Source organism: Pongo pygmaeus, chromosome 4, assembly GCF_028885625.2.
Source record: "Pongo pygmaeus isolate AG05252 chromosome 4, NHGRI_mPonPyg2-v2.0_pri, whole genome shotgun sequence".
Classification (NCBI taxonomy): Eukaryota; Metazoa; Chordata; class Mammalia; order Primates; family Hominidae; genus Pongo; species Pongo pygmaeus.
The window spans coordinates 39,107,826-39,127,668 of record NC_072377.2 but is presented as its reverse complement, the minus strand read 5'-3'; the positions used below and the strand labels follow the sequence as shown (position 1 = coordinate 39,127,668).

Sequence of the window (19,843 nt, the reverse complement as noted above, 5' to 3'; positions counted from 1 at the left end):
AACTGATAAAGCTTCATGTTATAAGGCTCAGAAAACAAATGAGATAATACGTAGGGAGGAACTGAGCCCTCTTGCCAATAATCAGCACCTTGTGAATGACACTTCTTGACGCAGATCCTCTAGCTCCCGTCAGGCCTTCAGATGACTACAGGCTTGGCTAACACTTGGACTGAAATCTTATGAGACCTTGAGCTGTAACCATGTAGCCAAGCCTCTCCTAGATTCTTAAGTCACTGAAACTGTATAAATTAATAAATACTATTTGTTGTTAAAAGGAGACATAAAGAAAGGCTAAAGGGAATCCTCAGTTAAAAGGAAAATGACCTAAGACAAAGAAATGCAGGAAGGAATGAAGAGCACCAGAAAAGTAAATATATGACTAGATTTAAAAGAATCATGACTGTTAAAAGTAATTATTAATCTCTTATATTTTAAATTATATGTAGAACTAAAATTCATGTCCACAGTAATGCCGTAGACAAGATGGGATATTAATAAAATATAGTAATTCTAAAGTAGCCGGTATTCCCAGCTACTCTGGAGGCTAAGGCTGGAGGGTTGCTTGAGCCCAGGAGTTCAAGGTTGCAGTAAGCTATGATCACACCACTCACTACACCTTAGTCTGCACAGTAGAGTAAGATCCTGTCTCTTAAGTTTTAAAGTAATGAGTTATTTTAGCAAGGTTGCTGAATACAAACAACACCACACAAAAATAACTTGGATTTTCTTTATACCAGCAACAAAAGGAACGTGCAGTTCATTAATAGAACTATTTAAATTTTCAAACACAGGCAAAACTAATCATAGTGTCAGAAGTCAAGACGGTTATCTTGGGATAGATACTGATTGTGACTACAAAGGTATAATAGAGCTTTGAGGATGCATATAATGTTTTATCTTGTGCTAGTTACATGAGTGTGCTTAGTTTGAGAAAATCACTGTTTTAGATACATGTTAAACCTCAATTTAAAAGTTCAGAACTTCAATTTGTACATTAAAAAAAATCACCAAACATATTCCCTGATGATGAGTTAGAAGAAATAAGTCCCTCAAGCAGTAAACCCATTAAAGATAGAGAGAAATGGAATGTATATTCCATAAAATGCAGGAAGGATGCATTTTAAAATAAAGACTCTTTTCTTCTTCCTTTTTTTTTTAAATAGAGAATTTTAGCACCCTATACTGATTTTCACTACAGACATAGTCCAGATACAGCTGAAGGACAGCTCAAGTAAGTAACATTGGTTCCTAATAATTTTTAAGATAATATATATGTTAATACTAAAGCTTTTAGGTTTGCGTGATTCCATGTACAGCCAGAGAAATGTGAGTTTAAATAAATTTTCTATTTTATAGAATTATGTTGCATTTCTCTCGTAATTTACTGTGGTTTAAAAAATTTAAAGCTTTGAGAAATTTAAAGATTAATTTCTTATTTCAAAAAATATATGGTAGACTGTGACAGAAACCAAGGTCATTGTTTTTGTATTGTATATATTTTAGCATAATTACATTTAAAAAACTAAAAGAATGAAATAACAGTAGATAATAGAATCAAGAGTGACCTTAACTTACTGAGTCAGCAGAATGATGTAATATGTAGAATTCTGAGAATAAGTTTAATACAGAAATAAATGAGAATAGAGTAAATATTACTATCTAGAAATGAGACAATATAATTTTCAGGGTGCTTTTGGAGAGAAAGGCACATGTTCACTAGGTATTTGGAGACAACTTTAACATAATTTAGGGATCAAAGAAAGCACTCTGTAAAGATTTTGCAAATGACACAATTCCATTAAATATGCTATCTAGTGTTTTTCTGGTAGACTTTATTGCACTGCAATGAGTTTATTGTAGACATAAACTTACTGTGATACGTAGTATACATTGACAGGGAAATGTTTTTTATTGTTTTTCATTTTTCCCCTGAGTTAAAAATAGCGATTTCTGTAATCCTAGCACTTCGAGAGGCCGAGGCGGGTGGACCGCCTGAGGTCAGGAGTTTGAGACCAGCCTGACCAATCTGGTGAAACCCCGTCTCTACTAAAAATACAAAAAAAAATTAGCTGGGCATGGTGGCGTACACCTGTAGTCCCAGCTACTCCGGAGGCTGAGGCAGGAGAATTGCTTGAACCTGGGAGGCAGAGGTTGCATTGAGCTGAGATCACACCACTGCACGATCCTGGGCGACAGAGCAACACTCTGTCTCAAAAAAAAAAAAAAAGGTGGTTTCATACCTTCAGTCACATCCATCATTGTGAACTCATTATCACACCCTAACATACCATGATCTACTTTGAGCTAAGAGATCAAAGTAGATATCCTCTAAGACTTCTCAAACTTATTCCTGCAAACTTTAGTTATGAATTGGAATTTGTAAGGCCCTTTCTTGGCTTCTTTTGAAATATAGACATTCTCTTATTGATGGAGAGTATATGAGTTTTCTGTTGCTGCACACCAAATAACAATAAGCATCATGGCTTAAAACAATACCAGTTTATTAGATCACAGTTTGATAGGTCAGAAGTCTGGCTCAGGTCTTGCCTGGAGGCTCTGGTGAAGAATCCACTTCCAAGGTCATTCAGATTGTTGAGAAAATTTAGTTTCTTGCTACTGTACAACTGCTATGCCTTTTTCTTTACTGGCTGTCAGCTGGGGCCTACTTTCGCCTTCTAGAGGCCTCCCAAATTCCTCAGCACATGGTCTTCTCCCTCTGCAAAGGCAACAATGCTGTAATCTTTCTAGTGCTTTCAGCCTCTCTGACTTTTTCTTTGGCTACCAGCTAGAGAAAGCTCTCTAATTAGATCAAGCCTGCTATATGCTGTATACCCTTTCTTATGCTCTGCTAGACAATATAACATAAACATAGTCAAACATCACAGTCATAGCGGTGATATCTCACCATTTTCACAGGACCCAGAGATCTGGTCATGGAATCTTGGGATAGGGCCATTTATAGAATTCTGCATATGATGATGGACAATAGGTGAACCTAGATATTTTTTAGAGTTGGGAGGGTGGGGCTATTCCATCAGAATCCTTCCTTTCCTATTTGGGTCTGTACTTTCTTCTAAGTTTCTGGAGTATAAACAGGTAGATATCAGGCCTGTAAATAAGGGTATATTATGACCAGGGAACAGGCAAATGACTGATTTTTAAAATATTACAAGTTTAATAGGTTAGAGATGGATTACCAAACAATGTATGTCACCAACTTTTTTAAGAGAAAGCACTGAAAGCTTAATCACACAGGTGTCTGATTCTCCCTTCTTCCAAGCCACCCCCGCCCCCATTTTCATTTCTGTTATTTTCTCATTTTAGCTGGTGCTGCATAGCTTAGTCTTTTTCTTTGAGCTTTTCAATCCACTTTTGTAGACTGTCTAATTGCTCACTAATATCTAATTTGACTTTCTGTCATTGCTCTTTATTCCTTCTTTTTGTTGCTGTTTTTCCCAGTTCTGTGATTTTTTGTATGCTCACAACCATTAAGAATTTAACTAGGAAAGATTAAAAAAAAAGGTGGCACAGGAAAAAAGGGACAACCGACAGGGTAGACATGGCGGTTGGAGTGACATAAAGAGACACAAAATTGCTATTAAGTATTGAAACTGGCCATAAGCTAACCATGAAAAATGTTTAACATATAAAAAATTCAGTTGCTTAATTGTCATAACTATTGTAGAGGAAGGAATAATGGAAACAGTTGGGTACATAATTGTCAAGGAAGAAAGTAGCTGGTGATGTTAATGTGTAGTTATTTCATAACATTTCAGTGACTATATAGGTTGTTGAACTTGCTTGTTGGAAATGTTCAAATAAGTTTAGAGCAAAGATTGTGAAGTAAAGAGTGCGTGTGATTAAAATTAAGAGGTTTATGTGATAATTTTCTTTGCTAAGGGGCAGTCTAGTACCACAGATGCTTATTAAGCAGACTTAATGCTTAATTAAATCTTATCTAAGAATAGTTTTCAGAGAGAGCAGGAATATAGAACTGAGTAGAAAAGCAGAATTTATAACTTAAACGATGTTGTGAATTTAAGTTTGAAGTCAGTTTATAATTGGCTAATTTGCTTTAGTGTAGATCTGGTCTTTGTCTTGTTTTAATTTTATGTGTAAATGTTTAAACATTAGTGATAGCTCTTATTGTGATTTAGTACCAAGAAAAAACTCATTTTAACTTTTTATTTCATTGATTCTCCCCCCTGCCCCCCCCCCACCCCCAACAGAGAAGACAGAGAAGCACGATTTCTAGCCAGTAAAATGGGAATCATAGCAACATTCCGATCATGGGCAGGTAGGTTACTCTACATTGCTTTATAACATCCAAGAAGAAAAACTAGACTGCTTTTTCAAATGTTAAATTATTATTGTAGCATCTAATTCAGATGCTAATCTAGTACTTTGTATGTTATTATTAGAACCAAAGGAATTCGTACAAAATTATTAAAATATGGTGAAGGAAATTTGTAATAGTCAATAGGAATTAGCTAATATTATGATCAGTATACACATATTTATTAATTATTTGCCAGTCACTGTGCTAATGATTACCTGGGCAATTAAAAAAATTTAAGCATGATCTTTACCAAAAAAACCTACAAAACTTGAGTGTTAGCTGTGTATGTAACTAAAGTTTGTTACTTAAAGTACAGTGTAGTGTCATAAATACAAAATAAGCAAGATAGGCCATTAATAGTTCCAAATTTCTTAAGAATAGAGATTGTGCATGTTTTATCTTTCCATGGAATAAAAAGTAAGTATTGTTTTTTAAATAATACCACCATTAAATGTGTTGTTAATAACACTGGGTTTTTGCCATTAAGAGTAATTGAGAGTAATGGCAAAAACCGCAATTACTTTTGTACCCAATGTATTAATGATTATCTTCTTCCTTCTTGATTTAGTATTATTGTGAAGGGGTAGCATGGAAAAGAAGTAGCAATAAGCAAAGAAAGGAAATTCACCTAAACATTTCTGTGTACCTAGGTAACCCTAACTTACAAGTACCTTTTCCATACAAATGTTTACTCCAGCCATTTGTATGGAAAGGCCACTTGGCCCCTAACCAGTATGTTTCCAGGGATTTTCTCTGATCTCTTAGCAGTTTGGTAAAAAGCTCTGCCTTGCTATACCTCATAAATGCCTATTTTCCTTAATGCTGATGGACAACCATAGGATTCTATGATGACTCAACAGTCATACGTACTTTTTTTAAATACTTCATCAGCTCCACAGTACTTTGTTTTCTGTAGTTACAGTCATCTTCCTTTACCACTCCTCATCTTCCTTGTCATTAGAGCTGTTTGTATATTACCAAAAAAATTAATTCTATCCTGCATCCTAGCTGCTATCTCATTCTTCCTACATCCAGACTCTACGCTTCCTGTAATGATGTCTGTTTCTGCCAGTCTTTCCTTATTGCTCTTAAACATTTTTTTTTTACTGTGTTTCAATTTCCCCTGGAGCCCTTTCATACTGATTCATCATTAGAAACTTAGAGGGGTGGGGCCGGGTGCGGTCGCTCATGCCAAGGTGGGTGGATCACCTGAGGTCAGGGGTTTGAGACCAGCCTGGCCAACATGGTGAAACCCTGTCTCTACTAAAAATACAAAAATTAGCCAGGTGTGGTGGCGGGCACCTGTAATCCCAGCTACTCGGGAGGCTGCAGCAGGAGAATTGCTTGAACCCAGGAGGCGGAGGTTGCAGTGAGCCGAGATCGCACCACTACACTCCAGCCTGGGCGACAGAGCGAGACTCTGTCTCAAAAAAAAAAGAAAGAAACTTAGAGGGGTGGGAGTCTTCTACCTTTCTATTGAAGAAAGAAGAGAAATATCAGCATTATAAGTTAAAACCTTGAAAGCATTTGTCTCATGGAAATAATTTCCTAAATAATATTTATATTCTGTAGTACTGTTTCTAAGTTAAATAAACTTTTGTGTACTTGTAACATTATTTCTGTGATGTATTTCCAGTTCCAAATAACTGATTGAAAAATGACCTTTTAGAACACATTTTTTAATGAGATGCAACAGCCTGTTTTCCATATTAGCACAGAGTATGATCTTTTGAGACTATATCTTATCTGTAATTTCTCAACTATCAGACATCAAAATTTGCGAAATACTATTTTGATACTTTAAGCAAATAAGCTTACCTAGTATGTTTTAATTTGAATTTTGATCCTGAATCTAAAGAGAACATAGAGACTGTTCATAAATATCTGTACGCTTAGCTAGAAGTACAGGGAACTTTGGAGTCCTATAAGACATTTTAAAGAATGTTTTCCCTAACATGTCATGAAAAATTTGAAACACACAGAAAAATTAAAAAAACTATGCAGTAAACACCCATATACTTCCACGTAGATTTTACTGTATTTGCTGTATTATATATCTGTCCATCTGTCCATCTGTCCATCCCACTGGGCGTTCATCAGTCCATCTATGTTATTCTAATATATCTCAAAGGAAGTTGCAGACATAGTCCTCTTTACTCCTGAACACTGCAGCATGCACATTATTAACTAGAATTAGATGTTTGTTTATGGTCCTGATTTGTTTTTGGGGGGAGAGATTTGAGGTAAAATTTACATACAGTGAAATGCACACATCATTAATCTACTGTTTGATGCATTTTGACAAACGCTTACACCTTTGTAATTCAAACCCTTTTCAATATATAGAACATTATCATTGCCCCAGGAAGTTCTTTTATACTCTTTCCTAGTCAGTTTTTGACTCCGTACTCCCAAGAAGGAACCACCATTATTTTTGTGGCTTAGTTTTGCCTATTCTGAAACTTAATATTAGTGGAATCATACTGATATAAAGGCTTTTTTTTTGTAAGCCTTCTTTCACTTGACATAATGATTTTGATACTCATTTATGTTATTGTATATATCAGTAATATGTTCTCCTTTTTTGCTAAGTAATATTTCATGCAATGAACATTTCAGTTTGTGTTGGGTTTTTTTTTTTTTTTTGCCCTTTTGTTACTAGATTTGACTATTCAAAGCTCCTTTATCAAAGATAAAGCTTCTTTGAGCAACTTCATACAAGCTATTTTTGTGGACATGAGTTTTCATTCCGCTTGCGTAAATACCTAAATGGAATTGCTGGGTCTGAGATTGGATGTATGTTTGTGTCCGTGAGAAACTGCCAGACTTTTTCCCAAAATACTTACACTGTTTTATACTCCCATCATCAGTGTATGTGACTTCCAGTTGTTCTGCATCCTTGTCAGTATTTGGTGTTGTGAGTCTTTAATTTTAGCCATTCTAGTAGGTATATTTTGGTTTCTTGTTATTAATATAGTTTGCATTTCCCTGATGACTAATGATATTGAGCATTTTGTGTGTGTTTATTGGCTATTCATACATCTTTTGTGACATGATTTTAATATGTTTAAAATTGTTCAACTTCTGTCACTTAAAAATTTTGAATCATATAATTTATTTGAAGTCTATTGCTTATACTCATGTGCATTCAGTATATTTTAGAATTGAACTTTTAAATAATAAATGCCAAGTAGAGTTTTTCACTTTAAAGTGAGGAGCATAAAAGAGGGGAGACAGACCATTGTCTGATTTTCTCCCGTGTTCTTACTCCCAGAGAAGCGTTCGTCAGGCAGTCAGACTCATGAACTTTCTGGATATTAAACAGATACTGAAGATGGAATTTAAATGATGAAATTATTGGTAATCTCTAATCAATAGAGAAATACGGAGTATGCTTCAAATATATTTCAGTTGTATAATAGTTCTTATGATGACCAAATAGTATCATAGATAATCATATAATTTTGCCTAGAAAAATATGACAAATTTTATATTATACATTGCTATAGAAATTTTTTTGAAATTCACGTCAGTGATTTTTTCTTTCTCTCCTCTTTAGGTATTATTAATTTATGTAAACCTGGAAATTCTGGGATCCAGTCTCTAATAGGAGTACTTTGCATACCAAATATGGAAATAAGGGTAGGTAAAAGTTGTTAGGATTGTTTCATTCCTGGACCTTTAACGGTGGGAATTAATTATTAAAAAAAAATTATTTCAGGTGATGCTTTTTCCTCATTAGTTGTTAATTAGATCATATTTTTAAAATACACAAGTAAATATTTACTACTTAGTTAAACCCTAAATATAATAGGAATCATTTAAAATATTGCTGTTGGCTGGGCGCGGTGGCTCATGCCTGTAATCCTAGCACTTTGGGAGGCCGAGGTGGGTGGATCATGAGGTCAGGAGTTTAAGACCAGCTTGACCAACATGGTGAAACCACATCTCTACTAAAAAAAAAAAAAATATACAAAAATTAGCTGGGCATGGTGGCACATGCCTGTAATCCCAGCTACTCAGGAGGCTGAGGCAGGAGAATCACTTGAACCCAGGAGGCGGAGGTTGCAGTGAGCTGAGATAGCACCATTGCACTCCAGCCTGGGTGACAGAGCGAGACTCCATCTCAAAAAAAAAAAAAAAAAAAAATTGCTGTTGTTAGGAATAATGGCTGTATTAAAAATTGAGTTGAGGCCAGACATGGTGGCTCACACCTGTAATCCCAGCACTTTGGGAGGCCAAGGCAGGTGGATCACCTGAGGTCAGGAGTTCGAGACCAGCCTCCTTAATATGGTGAAACCCCGTCTCTACTAAAAATACAAAAAATTAGCCAGGCACCTGTAATCCCAGCTACTTAGGTGGTGGGCACCTGTAATCCCAAGTACTCAGGAGGCTGAGGCAGGAGAATCACTTAAACCTGGGAGGTGGAGGTTGCAATGAGCCAAGATCGCACCATTGCACTCCAGCCTGGGCAACAAGAGCGAAACTCCATCTCAAAAAAACAAAAAAAAGTTGAGTTGAAAATATGAACTTAATTATTCTTTATTCATTAAAACAATATAAACAACACACAAGGGCATTCTCACTATAAAAGGTTCAAGCACTACAGACTACATTTAACAAAAGGTAAATGTATTTATGCCTTCTAACTTATGTTTTGTAATATGTGGTGAGATTTTATTTTAACGATGGTGGTTTTGATTAAAATAGAATTGTTAATATTTCTATATTTACTAGGTATATTTCTAAATTATTTGTAAGAATTTGTATTATACAGTTAAATTGAATTTGAAGGAAAAGAGAATTCTTAAAGTGATTTTTTTCCTTTCTCCTTAAATGTTTTTATTTGTTTTAATTTTGTTTCTTTCTTTTGCCCTTCCTTATATGAACCAAACCTGGAGCTGAAAAATTTTATTAGAAAATATTAGCCAGGTGTGCTTTGTTTAAATGTGAAATAAAAAGTATTTAGATAATGGAAATGGAAGGATATGATTATAAATGGAAAGATCTGTAAGCAGGTAACAAACTGTTGAGATAATTCACTTCTTACTCAATAGGTGGAAAAAGAACATGGTCTTTGGAGAGTCTGACCAACTGGAGTTTAACCTCTGGTTTTATTTACTTTTTTGTTAGCTCCATGACCTTGGGAAAATTGCTTTTTTGCACAATTAGGTTAATGAAAAATTTAATGACTAGATTAAGTGATGTATGTAGTAGTAAGCATTTAGTTATCCCTTCTCTAATATAGGCCTTATACAGTTTCAAAATATGGTATAATCATGCATTGGTTAATGATAGGAATGTGTTCTAAGAAACTCACTGTTAGATGATTTCATCCTGTGAACATCCTAGAGTACTTACACAGACCTAGATGGTATAGCCTACTACACACCTAGGTTATGTGGTATAGCTTATTGCTTCTAAGCTACAAACCTGTATAGCATGTTACTGTACTGAGTACTGTAGGCAGTTGTAACACAATGGAATTCGTGTATCTAAACATCTAAACATAGAAAAGGTACAATAGAAATACAGTATAAAAATTAAAAATACTGGCCGGGCACGGTGGCTCACACCTGTAATCCCAGCACTTTGGGAGGCCGAGGCGGGCGGATCGTGAGATCAGGAGATTGAGACCATCCTGGCTAACACGGTGAAACCTGTCCCTACTAAAAATAGAAAAAACTTAGCCAGTCGTGGTGGCAGGCACCTGTAGTCCCAGCTACTCGGGAAGCTGAGGCAGGAGAATGGCGTGAACCCGGGAGGCGGAGCTTGCAGTGAGCCGAGATTGCGCCACAGCACTTCAGCCTGAGCCACAGAGCAAGACTCCATCTCAAAAAAAAAAAAAAAATTAAAAATACAGCACCTATATAGGGTACTTACAGTGCATGGAGCTTATGGGACTAATAGTAGCCCTGGATGAGTCAATGTGTGAGAAGTGAGTGAATGTTAAGACCTAGGACATGACTGTACACTACTGTAGACTTTACAGACTTGTACACTTAGGCTACATTTAATTTACTAAAATTCTTTTCTTCAAAAGTAATTAGCTTACTGTAACCTTTTTACTTTATAACTTTCAAATTTTTTAAACTTTTGACTCTTTTGCAATAATATTTAGCTTAAAACACAAACACATTGTATAGGTGTTCAAAATTTTTTTGGTTTTATACTCTTATTCTATAAGATTTTTCTGTTTTTAAATTTTTTTACTTTTTAAACTTTTTTATTAAAAACAAAAACATAGGCCAGGTGCGGTGGCTCACACCTGTAATCCCAGCACTTTGGGAGGTCAAGGCAGGCAGATCACCTGAGGTCAGGAGTTCGAGACCAGCCTGACCAACATGGTGAAACCTCATCGCTACTAAAAATACAAAAATTAGCCGGGCATGGTGGCAGGTGCCTGTAATCCCAGCTATTCAGGAGGCTGCGGCAGGAGAATTGCTGGAACCCGGGAGGTGGAGTTGCAGTGAGCCGAGATCGTGCCACTGCACTCCAGCCTGGGAGACGAGTGAAACTTTGCCTCACTTTGCCTCAAAACACACACACACACACACACACACACACCTGGGAGACGAGTGAAACTTTGCCTCAAACACACACACACACACACACACACACACACACACACACACACACACACACACACACACACACACACACACACACACACACACACACACACACACACACACACACACACACACACACACACACACACACACACACACCTGGGAGACGAGTGAAACTTTGCCTCAAAAAACACACACACACACACACACGCCTAATTAGGATCATCAGTATCACTGTCTTCCACTGTCTTCCACCTCCATACCTTGTATGTCTGGAATGTCTCCAGGAGCAGTATACTGGAATGTCTCCAGGGGCAGTATACATGAATGAAGCTGTCATGTGATAACCATGTCTTGTTATGGAATACCTACCTGAGGCTGTTTTACAGTTAACTTTTTTTTTTTTTTTTTTTTTTTTTAAGAAGCAGGGTCTTGCTGTCACCCAGGCTAGAGTGCAGTGGAATGATCATAGCTCACTGCATCCTCGAACTCCTCGACTCAAGTGATCCTCTTGCCCCAGCCTCCCGAGTAGCTAGGACTACAGGAACATGCCACCACACCCAGTGAAGTTTTAAATTTTTTGTAGAGATGGGGTTTCACTATGTTTCTAGTCTCAAAATTCTGGCCTCAAGCAGTCCTCCCACCTTGGCTTCCCAAAATGTTTTTTTTTTTTAAAGTATAGGAGTACACTCTAAGATAATAATAAAAGGTATAGTATAGTAAATAGGTAAACCAGTAACATAGTTATTTATTATCATTATCAGGTATTATGTAATTGTACATAATTCTGTATATAATACTTTTAAACAACTGGCAGTGCAGTGGGTTTGTCTACTCCAGCATCACCACAAACAGTTGAGTAATATTGCCCTGTGGCAGACAATATGACTGCTGCTACAGTTTCACTAAGCGATAGGAATTTTTCAGCTTCATCATAATCTTAGAGAACGACCATCATGTATGTGGCCAATCATTGACTAAAATATTGTTATGTAGCATGTCATTGTATTAATAGTTCTGTTTTTATCATTTTAAAAATTATGTGAATAGAACATTTAAAAATCTTAAAAGTGTTTCATAAAAATAAATGAGGTGTATTTGTCTGCTAATTTAGCGAGGTCTACTTGAAGTGCTTTATGATATCTTTCGTCTTCCTCTACCTGTTGTGACTGAGGAGTTCATAGAAGCACTACTCAGTGTAGGTAAGTATTGAAGTACATTTGTATCTTTTCATATATTATGATTTTTATTTAATGGAGACAAAGTTCCTAAAAGGAGAAATATTAAATATTGAACACCATTTTCTTTTCTTGCTGCATAATTGTGACAGGAAATTAATATAAAAATAAAACCTCAAGTTCCTAAGACTGAGAAATTTTAATTTCTTCTTTATCACCTTGGCTCTTAGAGCAATTAAATTAATAGGAATGGGCCAAAAAAGGAAGAGAGGAGACAGTAAGAAACCTATGTAATCCTCAGATTATCTAATTCTCATCTTATATTATTTGAGCCAAATGACTTAAAGTACCGAAGTCCCAAAATGAAGGAAATTAGATCTGCATATATTTACATAACTAATTTTTGTCTGTGTCTTTTTGAATGTATGGTATTTAACCAGCACTTTTTAAAGTTCTTTATAGCCTGGCTAGCTGATGGTTTTATACTTATCTGAAGTGTTCCAGTGATATCTAATCTTTTCCCTACCATATTTTAACTATTTTAGATCCAGGGAGGTTCCAAGACAGTTGGAGGCTTTCAGATGGCTTTGTGGCAGCTGAGGCAAAAACTATTCTTCCTCATCGTGCCAGATCCAGGTAGAATTTAAATATAAAAAGGGTTTCAATTTATTAGAATTAGGGTTTTTATGTTAGACCGTGTAATCTCTGAAACTTTATTTAAATTGTTTCTGTGCTGTTTTTTCCAGGCCAGACCTCATGGATAATTATTTGGCACTGATACTCTCTGCATTTATTCGTAATGGACTTTTAGAGGTAAGACTTATAAACCTTATTTTATTCCATTTTGTTTATTTTCTCTAACAGATTCTTTCAGGCCAGGCGTGGCGGCTCACGCCTGTAATCCCAACACTTTGAGAAGCCAAGGCAGGCGGATCAGTTTAGGCCAGGAGTTAGAGACCAGCCTGAACAACATGGTGAAACTGTGTCTCAACTAAAAATACAAAAATTAGCCACGTATGGTGGCACACCCCTGTAGTCCCAGCTACTTGGGAGGCTGACACACGAGAATTGCTTGAACCTGGGAGGCAGAGGTTATACTGAGCCGAGATCTTGCCGTTGCATTCCAGCCTGGGCAACAGAGTGAGACTCTTGTCTAAAGAAAAAAAAAAAAAAAAAAACCTTTCAGAGTGAGAAATAAATCTGATGCATAAATGTTTTCATGTGTATTATTTTGCAACAGTGGTGTCATCTTTTTATTTTCAAAGGGCCTAGTTGAAGTGATAACAAACAGTGATGATCATATCTCAGTTAGAGCTACCATCCTTTTAGGAGAGCTTTTACATATGGTAAGTTTAGCAACTTCTGATTATATGTTTCATACCTTTAATGTTTGAATTTATAAAACAAGTTATTTTAATAGTGTTGCTTTGTATTGTCTCAAAAATAAATTTGCATTTCTTATAAATGTTTATCTTTGCATTACAAAAAGCCCTTGGTACTGTATCCTGAGATAGATACGTACGTGCGCGCATGCGCATGCACACGCATATTTTGATTGGTTTTGTAAATGGAATAAATATACAACATACAAAGTACTGAAATGTTGATTTTTACACTCGCTTTCAAAGTTGACATTTTCGTCCTGTAAATCTTAATTGACCTCAGAAAGACTTCCTAAGAAGCAAGAAATAGCAAAACTGGATACTACTTCAGTCTGCTAAGAATGTACTTGATACATGGTAGTCAGTGCCTGAATTTTAGAAAGCTTTGTGCAGAAGCTTTAAATATAGTCTTGGTTGAACATTATAGTCTTTTCTATAAACTTGTAGTTTGAGGTTCAGAAGATGGGTTTTTTTTTTGTTTTTCTTTTCACCGTGATTTTGTGATTACAGTAACTTTTGGAAAGTAGGAGCTAGGAAAGTGATTTGGCAATTCTTACTCTCAGCAAATCAATCAATGAGGGATCCCTGATAGTTTGCAAGGTAGGAATTTATATTTTTAGATTACTTACTAGTTAGTAAATACAAAATAAAAAGAACCATTTAAAACTCATTAAGGAAGAATTGATTCTATGGCAAATATTTTGAAATTATGTCACAGTTTGCTATTTTTAGCAGATGTGTTTTGTTTAGGTTTTTCTTTCTTGATCTGTTCCCCTCCTCCCCACACTTGTTTTCCCTTCATAGCAACTGGGCTATGTGAGTGAGGTAAAGAGCATTAAGCAGAATTTAATTTAACTTTCTTTTTTTAAACCATTGAATTATTTAGCTGTTTGCTCTGTTCTTTTTTGGCCCATCTGTGAAAGAATTATGTAGAGTCAGCGGCTTTCAGGTCTGATTATTTGTCTTTTAATTCTTAAGATACCATTTCCTGTTCAGGAATACCAATATTCAGAGTTATTTGCTTTTATATGAAGGAATCTCTATACATTTTATCTTTTTCCCTTGTCCCATACCCAGAATTCTATAATTTCCCTGAAATAAAAGAGCTGGTTATTTTGCTTATTATTCTTACATTTTCTGTCTTCCACATTTGATCAGTATACTTGTCTTCGTTGATAGCTGGTTGTGTGGTGAGGTTTTTATTTGGAAAGTAGAAATTAATATTTCTTATTTTAAAGATTATGGCATATGGGACAAATCTATTTTGAGAAAGTAGTTTTTAAAACTTAAGAAGTCAACTCATAAATTTGGATATGGCATCTAGCATTTTAAATGTTATTTTAAACATAACTTAGGTTGATTCCTGTAATGTTTTGACATATAATGCCTTCTGGTCATTTAAGAATTGAATTTAACTGGGTACCACTTAAAACCATAATATTATAATAAAGAATATGAAACTTAATGGTTATGTTAATATGTGTGTATCTTTATATTTCATCCTTGTTGAAAGTATTATAGATATGATAAAAATATAAATAAGCATGTATTGGGGAAAATAAGTTAATTTTATGAGTAAAACCTCAGAATTTGTAATAGTCTTGAATACAGCATTGTATGTGCAGGTAATCTATAACATAAACTATTTCTACTTCTGAAAACTCATGTAAAATGTTATGCTTCATTTTAGGCAAACACAATTCTTCCTCATTCACATAGCCATCATTTGCACTGCTTGCCAACCCTAATGAATATGGCCGCATCCTTTGATATCCCCAAGGAAAAGAGACTGTAAGTATCAGAGCTTTAGCAAAGCTTTTGTTTGATATATTTAATATCGAATTAGATTATTTTCTCTTCTTTTTAAAAAAAAAATAGTATGGATAGGTTATGGTGGGAAATTCTTTTAAGGAATTTGCTTAAAGGAAAAATTAATAGTTCTAAAAATATTTAATAATTTGTTTTTTAGGCTACAAAATACTAATAGTGTAATAAAATCACTTTTTTCTAGCATGTTTGTAGACAAGGACATAGAATGGTTATCGTATTACTAAAAATGTTAGCTGAGAGTTTTTTGGACTCCTTTATGTCGTGAGCAGCAATTCTGGCTCTTTTTTTAATGTCTATGAACTATTTCAAATCAAGCCTTACAGTATTAATGTATTCTTTTATTTGCATGGTTAAAAATGTTGCAATTAGTAACAAGTACTACTGGGCCACATAGCAATAAGCTGAACTCTTGCTACTAAAGGAGATACTGCAAACATAGAATTTATGAGCAAAATTATGGTAATACAGCTGTAGCTCTGCTGGAATTCCAGTGCTAATGATAAAATGTGTATAAAAGGTAATGATGGAAGGGTTCATTTGGGAAGTGCTAGAAGGAACTTAGTTTGACTTGGCAAAGATTATATCTAGGCTAGGAATGTCTTTTTGTGGTTGTGTTTTTTTGTTATTATGATCAGAAATATATATGGACCATTTTATTTTTTGCTTGATGTTAGTGAAATGGAGTTTTTTAGCTATTCAAAACTATGTATTTTTGTTAAGAGTTATAGTACATTTTTGAAAAGTTTACTTAGCTTTAATAATAAAGTACCCTTAATAATCTATTAATTTTCATTCTGCCATTGGAAATACTGTTTAACAGACCAAAGTTGTCTTATAAACTGAGGGCATTAGGAGTTATCTCAGTTCTGTCTCTAGGCTTACATCAGTAATAGTAGCTTTTAGCTTTTATATTACTAGTTTCATGATGGAAGAATGTACTTTCCCAGTACCTGATAGACCTAAACTCTGGGTTAGATTATGGCCACAAATTCCAGGGTTCATCAGGAATTCAAATTTATCTTCAGAATTCCAGTAAGAATAGTCCTCTTAAAATAGTTTTATCTTTAGCTCAGTAAGCTTTCTTTATTGATAAATACTTGCCAGTCAGCACATCCCAATATTTAAAAATTCTACTTACTAGAAATTATGAAGGTGAGACTTGCTACCAAATTCTTGAAAATGGCACTTTTATTTACCACAAAGAATTAAATATAATTTATAAAAATATACCATTTACAGTTACAGACCAATGTGGAAAACAGAGACTGTTCAGTTGGTACTGGGATCATTGATTATCCATATGGGAGTACAGTGAAATTCTTTCAACCTCATATCGTAAACAAAAATAAGTTTCAGGCGGATTAAGGATTTATATGTGAAAAGCAAAGCTTTAAATTTTTGATAAGAAAATATAGAAAACTAGGTTTCTGACCTTGTAGGAGTTCTTAAAACCAATATACAAAAAATACCTACCACCATAGAAGAAAAGTTGAGTAAGTACATGTTCAATTGCATCTAAATAATCAGTGTGTCTTTATATAAATCAGTAGTGTTGTTTATTTTTTGTATTTGTCTCTCCAAATTTGATGAAATAATTTACTTGATCAATAATAATTTCTAGCCTTGAACTTATGTAAGCTTTAATAATTTACCACGGTAATCTCTTAAATTATGTTGGTCTTGCTACTGTATTAATTGAATTGTTTTTCTCATTAGGCGAGCCAGTGCAGCCTTGAACTGTTTAAAACGCTTCCATGAAATGAAGAAACGAGGACCTAAGCCTTATAGTCTTCATTTAGACCACATTATTCAGAAAGCAATTGCAACACACCAGAAACGGGATCAGTATCTCCGAGTTCAGAAAGATATATTTGTTCTTAAGGTGCTGACATGAAACCATGATTTTCAACTTAAACACAACATCTTAATTCCTTAACCACTGGATTTTAGTATGCATGTATTTGAGTTTACACTTTTCTTCATGCATATGAATTTTCAGATGGCTTCTGAGTTTTATAATTTGGAGATGGGTTTTTATAACTTTAAAGTTAAAAAACCTTGATCTATCCTTAAATGGAAAAGCTGCCTTTCAGTTTTTCAAATTTGAACTTAGTTTTCTGATATGAGGACAGTTTGCCTTAATTTTTCTTATTACTTTCTGATGATTTTAGGATACAGAGGAAGCTCTTTTAATTAACCTTAGAGATAGCCAAGTCCTTCAACATAAAGAGAATCTTGAATGGAATTGGAATCTTATAGGGACCATTCTTAAGGTATGAAAAGATACTTCATGGTAATGGCTTGTCTTTAATTTTATTATTAATTATAATGTAATTATCTTATATGTTTGAGAATTGATAAGTACATATGTAATATAACATATTATGTTTTTCTAGTGGCCAAATGTAAATCTGAGAAACTATAAAGATGAACAGTTACACAGGTATGTAAGAACTATTTTGCATTTAAATTTAAAGAACTTAAATATGGATATTAGGCCTAATGCCTGCTAAAATATGTAATAATTTTAAAGACATATACATAAATTTTAACAATGTCTCTTCAATAGGTACTCATATTTTTTAATATAGTCTTATTTTATAACCAAAACATATTAGCAAATTCTTTTTCTTGTTATTTACATTCTGCTTTTAGTTTTGGAATAGATGAAGTAGTTGAGATAAAAGTTTTTCAAATTGGGGTAATATCAATTGTATAGTGGGTCTTAGCCCTAACATATGAGGATGACATAATAAGGACTTACATTTTTAATATACAACTTTTATTCCTGTTTGACTTTGGAGTTATCTATTATAACTGCTGTTTACATTCTCCTTAACCACACCTTCCATAACCCATGCAAATGTTTGTAGCGTGAAGAACACTTTAAGCTACGATGCTGTTCTTCATTGCATCCATATGTTTTTACTCCTGAGTTTAGACTAACCAGCTATTACTACTGATCTCAGAAAGAGGTCCTTAGTATGTTTGAGAAATTCATGTCATTAACAGTAGTATTTGATTGCATTCTCTATTTATGATATGTAACCTAATATCTATAAAAGTTTTAAGAAATAAAGATAACTTATAAATTGCACTGAAATAAAAAAGCATAGTACTAACTTTTTATACTCCTTGAGAACACAGATGATGTCTTACTCAACTTTGTTTTCCCAGCTCCTGGATTGGACACCTCTATTGGATTGAATTGTAGTGCGTGAAATTGAACTGAACTAAATTCAATAGAAGCTTAGAACATAATGTTGAAAGATAATAAATTATGTCTATAAATTCATTGACCTAAATTGCAACTTTTATGCTTGACCTTTTGCCTAATTGTGAAAAACCAACAAAATCATAGTGTAGTATCTTACAATTATCTTAACAATAGAACATTATTGAGCCATGGGACAAAGTTCTTCATGAATACAATAGAAGAAAATCTAAGTTCAGGTGACATCCTCATTTATCTAATTTTTATATTCTAGCTATGTTAAATCTGCATTCATCCGGCTAGCATCTTCTCCTTTATTTCTTCTAACCATCTCACTATAAAATTCTTACTCCACAGAGATATTTTTTTAAATGAAGGTTTTTTGTTTGTTTGGTTTTTGGGGTTTTTTTGGGTATGAAATGTACTGTATTAGTCCATTCTCATGCTGCTATAAATCACTGCCTGAGACTGGCAGTTATTTATAACTGCCTCTACAGATAATATAGAAATTATCTATAAAGGAAAGAGGTTTAATTGACTCACAATTCCACATGGCTAGGGAGGCCTCAGGAAACATAATTGTGGCAGAAGGGGAAGCAAACATATCCTTCTTATGGCAGCAGGAGAGAGAAGTACAGAGCACAGGGGGAAAAGCTGGTGATAAAACCATCAGATGTGACAACTCACTCACTGTCACGAGAACAGCATAAGGGTAACCGCCCCCATAATCTTATCTCCTCTCATGAGGTCCCTTTCACGACATGTGGGGATTATGGGAACTACAATTCAAGATGAGATTTGGGTGGGGGCACAGGCAGACCATATCATGTACCAAACACTTTTAATACATTTCTTGCCATTTATCCCAATGGTTCAGACCGAAAACATATTCTGAAAGCCTTATTATATCATAAGTAATGGTTAAGATTCTAAAATAATTGCTTCATTTCTTACCTTGTTGCTACTTGTGTTTTGATTTTAGGTTTGTACGAAGACTGCTTTATTTTTACAAGCCCAGCAGTAAATTATATGCCAACCTGGATCTGGATTTTGCCAAGGCCAAACAGCTCACAGTTGTAGGTTGCCAGTTTACAGAATTTCTTCTTGAATCTGAAGAGGTGGGCATTCTGAATATTTTCCAGAGCAAATGTTTTTTATTGAATTTGCTTCCCTTACCCTCCCTCTGTTTCCACCTTGTGTTTTGCTTTTGTTTCTGAATATGCATAAGCTGTATTTGGAAACATAAGAAATGATCCCAGACCTAGAGTTGGATCCCAACTTAGTCACTAGTTATGAGACTGGGCAAGTTATCTGCCCTCTAGAAGACC

At 34.7% G+C, this 19,843-nt stretch overlaps 1 protein-coding gene across 7 annotated transcripts in view; it reads left to right on the top strand.

Moving 5' to 3' along the window:
* The window catches only part of RICTOR (RPTOR independent companion of MTOR complex 2), a 135,613-nt gene that overhangs the window by 93,467 nt on the left and 22,303 nt on the right, over positions 1–19,843 (top strand). For all 7 annotated transcript variants that reach the window (XM_054489567.2, XM_054489572.2, XM_054489569.2 and 4 more), the window contains 12 exons: positions 1,164–1,231; positions 4,230–4,297; positions 7,899–7,981; positions 12,026–12,113; positions 12,635–12,725; positions 12,836–12,902; positions 13,355–13,435; positions 15,162–15,262; positions 17,018–17,183; positions 17,473–17,574; positions 17,698–17,744; positions 19,498–19,633. In XM_054489567.2, the coding sequence (XP_054345542.1) occupies positions 1,164–1,231; positions 4,230–4,297; positions 7,899–7,981; positions 12,026–12,113; positions 12,635–12,725; positions 12,836–12,902; positions 13,355–13,435; positions 15,162–15,262; positions 17,018–17,183; positions 17,473–17,574; positions 17,698–17,744; positions 19,498–19,633 (1,098 nt within the window). The remainder of the gene's footprint in view (positions 1–1,163; positions 1,232–4,229; positions 4,298–7,898; positions 7,982–12,025; positions 12,114–12,634; positions 12,726–12,835; positions 12,903–13,354; positions 13,436–15,161; positions 15,263–17,017; positions 17,184–17,472; positions 17,575–17,697; positions 17,745–19,497; positions 19,634–19,843) is intronic.